Here is a 6,980-nt window from a genome sequence, read left to right as displayed (position 1 = left end):
TATTTGATTGGAGTGAATAAAAATAAAAGAATAAGAATGGAAAAAAATAAAAAATAATATTACATTAGAATGATATTTCCTCAAATTTTCAAATAAAATAGTTATTCCACTAAAATAGTAGAAAACCCATTCTATTAAAATATTATTCAAATACTTTAAAATACAACCAAATAAAATAATTAAATGGTTTATACATTTTTAGACCTTATGTTTTTTCCCATTACCTGTTTGGACTCTGTATTTTGATAAATTACTTTTGGACCCTATGTTTTGTAAAATAGTTGAAATAGAACCCTAAATTTGATTTTGGTTAATGTTTTCGCAACTAAAATCACAAATAATTTATCAAACTAACAATTCAAAACAAAAATAAAATCATTATGGTTGTTATATTCAATTTTTTCTTCATCAAAATTAAATTTAGAGTTCTATTTTAACCATTTTAGAAAACACAGAATCCAAAAAGTAATTTATCAAAACACAGGGTCCAAACAAGTAATGGGAAAAAATACAGGGTCCAAAAAAATATAAACCCATAATTAAATAAAAATTGATTTCATTTCATTATCCCAACCAAACATCACCTTAGATCCAATGGTTATTCGTGTGTATATTAACAACCATCCAACAGAAATAGAATTTTGTAGACTAACTTGTGACAAAAGTACAAATTTTTAGAGATCTAAAAGCTACAAAAAATCATTTGGAACTTAAGATACATTACCAATAAATTCGGACCCCTAGTTTCAGTTATAAAATGTTGATTTCTTACAAAATTGATTGTTCCAGTTTCACATCAGTAGACTTACAAATATATAAATAAATATTAAATGAGAGAGAAATGCATGACAAATACTTTTCACTAATATTGCAAAGTACAAATTCGATGTCTTAGCTTAGGAAGACAATAGAACAGTTACAAATACATTGGCATTGTAGTAGTATCATCAGATTTAAATTTACATATTCTTATATTGAGGGAATGAAATTTATATCCTATCCCATTACATTGTGAAGTAAAAAAAAAACATTTTCAGCTTTGAAGAGTAAAACACCTAAATCCATACCAGAGTCAGCTTAATGAATCCTTCTTCATGAACAGTTTGTGTCATAAGTGGCGAGCCCCAATAACTCTGGACCTTCGAGTCGAGGGTTGTTCTCAAAGCTACATACACACACCAACAGACCAAAACAGTTACAGTAAGAGTTTTAAAGGCCACATGGGAAACAATTACACAGCTCTAAATTAAGATAAAATTGTTCTTTTTTCTCAACAGTGAAAAGCAATGTAGTGCCAAAACTTTTCAATCACTTTAACTATTTCTTAATCAATCCAAATGTAACACTCTTAAATGTATCATTACAAAATCTGGATTCTATTTTTATTGAAGAGAAAAATAAGAAAAGAAAGCACAGTGAAACATTATTTTGACACATGCGATTTACAAGATTAGGTAAACAAGACGCACTTCTGTTTGCATCACATGTTATCACATAAAAAATAAAGAAAATAAATATTTGAGCACGCTTAGCCACAAATTCTCTATTACACAGGCCCACTTGACAAATTATTTTATCGGATGCCCTTAAAGAAACGACACTTTTAAAAGTATTATTCATGCCACTGTGCATGTGTCTGCTTTAAAATCAGTATTTATGTTACTAACTTGTCAACCAAACACTCACTCGGTAGTGTACTTAGCCACGCAAACCAAAGATGGGTGACATATTTCAGGATTCCGTTATCATTTTAAAAAGAAGACAAAAAATTGGTTGTTGCTCTAAAAAATTTAAACAACAAAGTAAAAAGGCCATTTAACCACATAAGATGAAGGTGAATGAAGTTGCCCCTAAGATATACATACTTGATGAGTTTAGTAATAACAGCATGTTAGCTACTACTACAATTGGTCTTACAAGGCCTAGTGAAAAAAGATACAAAAATTAATATTGTATAAATGTGTGTGTGCGCGCATGTATACTTTTTCCTTACAAGTAGAGGAAACAGAACATGTGACAGTTGCCTATTGAAATGATAGGGTGTATAGGCATATAACTGAATGACTAAGACGACTACAAAAAGAAAAAAAACGGGAGTAGACAAACACAAGCAAGTTATACCAAAGCTGGCTTCAATTGAAACAAACTATTGCAAGAAGAGGAATTTGTTTATACCCACTGTCATTGCTTCCTGATTATGATACCATAAAAAGAATGAAAAAAAAAAACAAAAAAACAGAGAACACAGGAAAATGAGATAAATAACATACTTGTTTAAAGGAATGTGCTCAAATGGTCCACTGGTAGGAATTGTTCCACACAAATCATTGTTTGAGACATCCCTGAAAACAAGACATATTGAACAACATGAATTGATGCTAAAAGCAATATACTAATAACTAGGGAGATACAAGGAAAATTGATAACATCACTTACACAACTTTGAGGCTTGAAATGCCAATGAGATCTCTGGGAACTGGTCCAGTTAAACGGTTGTCATTGAGACGTCTACATGTTAAACAAAAATGAAAATAAGATAAAAGCAAGCAGTGCAATGCTATACAGCCTAAAATAGAAGAAAGATAAGCATTTCAACATATAACACTTTCAGGACCAACTATAACCAGAATCCACTAGCACAAGTATCACATATAATATTGCCATGCCAGTTATATTGTTGCGGAAACAGAAGCAACCGTCATAAGATTTGCAAAGTGAAACTCAGAAAAAACGAAACATTATCCTCAGAAATTTGAATTATACTCCCAGCTAGATCAAGCAAGACCCACTTCCCAGATAATATAAAAAAAATAAGCATAATATCAATTTCATACAAAAGATAAATTTTAGGCAAGAGCAACTTGGCAATCCTACTATCTGTATCTGATGGAAAACAATGCTACATTTAACTAAACTCACAAAAACACAAGTGATTTCAATTTTCCCATTGAGGATGGAATGGTCCCAGAGATGTTGTTGTTGTACAAGTCCAGGCTAATGAGGCTCTTTAGGTTACCAAGCTCAGACGGAATGGTACCTTGAATGTTGTTTTTGTAGAGTTCCCTACATGGAAGAGACAAACACATACCAAATGAAATCAGTATATATTGCCATGTACAAACAAAGCCATGCTTAGAGGGCAAAACACACACAAGGAATATTAGAAAGCATCACGAATTCCACTGCTTAATTAAGAAAAAAAGAGAATAAGAACATACAGATACTGCAGATGCTCAAGCTTCCCAAGTTCAGGAACCAAATGCCCCGACAAATTTGAATTTCCTAAATCCCTGCAAAATATAATAAAATAAACTGAACAATGTCAGCAACGAATTATGAATGCGCAAACAAAATGTGAAACTAAGAGGAGCTACTATATTCCAGATCTACACCATCCGTTTTCATTTTTCCCTCTCTCCAAAACATACAATATACAGGAACCACAATATTCAGATATCACAATAATACTTATTTATTAATCAAAGACCACATACATCAAGATTTCAGGAGCTCAATATGGTTACAAGATTAAAATAAACTAGCTCTAGATTGGATTAATACACAGGAAAGAAGTTACTATATGAACAACATAAATTACAAAACAATATTCAGAAACCACAACCAATGAAATAAATACTTCTATTTCAAGGCCATAGACAGCAATGATTTGAAAGCATTATAATCAACAAATAAAAACAACAACTTTAATCCGGATTGAATTAATAGATGGTTGGGAAAGACAATTGCTCACCAAATAAGCAGAAAAATCTTGAGATTCATTTTTACTAATTTGAATTAAAATATAAATATGTGTGTGTGTGTTACAAAACTACTATTAAAAAATTATAAATGAATTAAGGTTCAAAATTATTAGGAATGAAGAGAAATATAATATACTGATGCTTACCAGAAGAAAAAAAATATACAGAGAAGCCCATTGTACGGCTAAAGCAGAATGAAATGATAAAACGAAACGTCAAAATAAAAAACAGAAAGAGGGTAGATAAATAGGTGGTACTTCCATCTCATGACATCAATAGTTAGGAGATCGTTTATCATCCAATTAATTATCATTAAATTAGCAAATTTGAATTGCCCACAAACTATACAGTGAACACCAAATACTACAAAGACACCAATATAAGTGTATGTTATTTACGGGTTATACAGCCAACTGATTAACACAACAATGAGAAATGAAAAAAAAGAAGATATATATATATATACACACACACACATTATTAAAGAGATAAGATGTGACCTACTTTTACAATAGCCTGGTGATCAAGAAGTGCTGCACACAGAAAATACTGTAGGATGCGGAAAACATTTTCTTCAATAGTACATTGAACTTGATTAAATAGAAAGGTACACTGTGCAACAATACAAAATTCAAACGAGACTAGAAACATGAAAAAGATTATACTAATGGTAATAATGATATTAATTCAAACCATGGTGATATATCGATCTAATTGTCAAACCTTTTCAGAGAAAAATAATTTAGAACCCTCGAATTCAAAAGTACCACGACAGTCCCACCACATTGATGACTGAGCCAACAAAGCTACAGTTCTAACAAAAACAAAATCCCCAGTATTTTTGTGTTAAGACAAGAAAAAAACTGTCCAGAGCTGAAATAAAATACACATAACAAAATGACACTCGCATACTGTTCAGCAATTTTCTGGCTGGACCAAACCATACACAGTTCCATTATGACACTCATATCTCTGTAGCACTAAACGTGATTCTTGCAGTCAAAGATTCATTAATCTGAAAATTGATGTTCACTTAAAGATTAAATTCCAATAGTCCAAAACAGTGAAATCACAAATAAAATCCCACAGTGCTACGGTCCACGAATTTCCACATTCATTTTCTGAACTAATGACAAAAGCTCAAATAGGATTCAGTTGGATCAACCAAACTCTCAAAGTGAAGGATGTTCATATTCTAAACAATATCATTTTAAAAAAAAATTATTACTACTATTAACTAAAAAAAACACAAATCAAGCTCAAAGACCACAAATATATAAATATACATAAATATATATATAGAGAGAGAGAGAGAGGAGAAATACACTCGAGTAACGCGATTATCCTGGTTGCAAGTGATGTGAAACCAAGTGCAAGGGTTGACGAGAGTCGGATCCCAGCTCTGAAGGACGTTATCTGGATCGGAGAGGCTTTTCCGCAGTGTGTAAAGCGCGTCTCCTTCGGAGTTTCCACTAACGAATGGAGCTAGGGTTAGAGAAACACAGAGCGTAAACACCCAGGAGGTAATCCTAGGAGCCGCCGTCGCCATTGTTGACCACCGACGAATCCTTCCCCAAACACCAGAGAGATTTAGGGTTAGCTGTTCTGATAGCTTGGGCTACGATTGTTTAACCTTGTTTGTCTAGCGAGAAAAAGAGAGGAAATTTGGTGGAGAGGAAATTTGGTGAAGAGGAAATGAGAATTTGGTAAGCGAGGAAGAAAACGAATGAAATAATAAGAAAGAGTCAAAGGGTCAAGATGAGAGAGAGTGTTTGTGGAAAAAAAGCGAAGAATCGGCTTTGGGAATATCAGAAGAGTAAAACATGGCTTTTTAAACTCAATTTCTCTTTATAAGTTTTTGATTCTTCACTGTTCTTTTTATTTTATTTCATTTGCGTTTATTTTAAGTTGTTTTTATTCATTATAATTAATGATATCTATTAAAAAAAATCAATGAATTTTGGACATTGTAATTTTAGCAATTGTAATTTATTTTAGTTAATTAAGCCATCTATTTCTTCTTCTTTTTTCTTTCCATTTATTGTTTTAATTTAAGTTACTTTGTTACTACTTGATGGTGGTGTTGAATGTTTTTGTTTTCATTTTAAAAAATTAATGGGTTTGTTTTTTAGTGGGTGGGGAGGAACACACCTTCTTTCCACTAACCAAACAAGTGCCAAATAAAGAGATATTCATCTTTTCCTTTTTCTTTGACTTTTTGGTCTTTTCGTACTCCTTACTCCTTTCACAAAATTTGTTTTTAAGTTCAAAGTACCTTGAAAATTCATTATCATTTTCTCCAAAACAAATATGAACTCATATTACTTGATCCAATATTTTAACTCATATTTTTTGTTTCATTTTAACTAATTTTATATAAGAAAATAGAGAAAAATTACATAAATAAAAAAAATCATATGCCTATATATTAAATTAAGGGATAATGGTAGAAAAAATACTAAATATTTTCACTTATATATAAATCTTTTTTTTTTTTTTGCGAAAATACAAAATATTTGTTAATAGTTTCACTTAAGTACCAATTTATTTATTTTAACAATATTAATACCAAAACTTTATTAATAGTTGTATTTATGTACCAAATCTTTTTAAATAATATTTATTATAAATACATTTGATTTTATATATTTTATAAAAAATATATTTAAAAAATATATGTGGTAATAATACTAAATCTCTACTAATAGTGGCACTTAAATATAAAAAAAAATTCTAAATTTTTATTAGTTTTTTTATATGCTTTTATAAATTAAAATTAATTTTATATATTTTTCAAAATAATTTAAAAAATATTTAGAGCAATAATACTAAATCTTTACTAATATTTACCCTTATTCAAAAAAATTATTCTCTTTATTTTCTCCATTTATTTTTTTAGATTTTAATAATTTAAAATTGATTTTGTAGATTTTAAAAATTATTCAAGGAATATTTGAATAATTATATTTTAAAATTAACAAATATTTAGTATTATTGTCGTGACAAAAAAATTGGTACTTAAGTGCAATTATTAATAAAAATTTGATATTATTTCTGCCAAAATAAAAAAAATTAGTATTTAAGTGAAACTATTAACAAAATTTTATTATTTTTGCCCTTCAAAAAAATAATTGGTATATAAATAAAAGTATTTAAAAATATTTAATATTTTTTCCTTCATTATTCCTTGAATTAATTGTCATGGTTTTTTCATTTTAT

At 29.6% G+C, this 6,980-nt stretch overlaps 1 protein-coding gene across 1 annotated transcript; it reads right to left on the bottom strand.

Moving 5' to 3' along the window:
• Positions 1-842: 842 nt before the first annotated feature.
• On the bottom strand, positions 843-5,556 carry LOC133788795 (leucine-rich repeat protein 1-like). Its single transcript, XM_062226398.1, has 6 exons — positions 5,087-5,556; positions 3,219-3,290; positions 2,920-3,063; positions 2,437-2,508; positions 2,271-2,342; positions 843-1,165 (listed from the first exon to the last, which is right to left on the bottom strand). The coding sequence occupies exons 1-6, from the start codon at positions 5,308-5,310 to the stop codon at positions 1,093-1,095; spliced, it is 657 nt and encodes a 218-aa protein (XP_062082382.1). The 5' UTR covers positions 5,311-5,556; the 3' UTR covers positions 843-1,092.
• Between the last annotated feature and the right edge of the window lie 1,424 nt (positions 5,557-6,980).

The sequence above is a fragment of the Humulus lupulus genome, chromosome 7 (assembly GCF_963169125.1).
Source record: "Humulus lupulus chromosome 7, drHumLupu1.1, whole genome shotgun sequence".
NCBI lineage: Eukaryota > Viridiplantae > Streptophyta > Magnoliopsida > Rosales > Cannabaceae > Humulus > Humulus lupulus.
The sequence above is the reverse complement of the archived record's forward strand: the minus strand, read 5'-3'. Positions and strand labels throughout refer to the sequence as shown.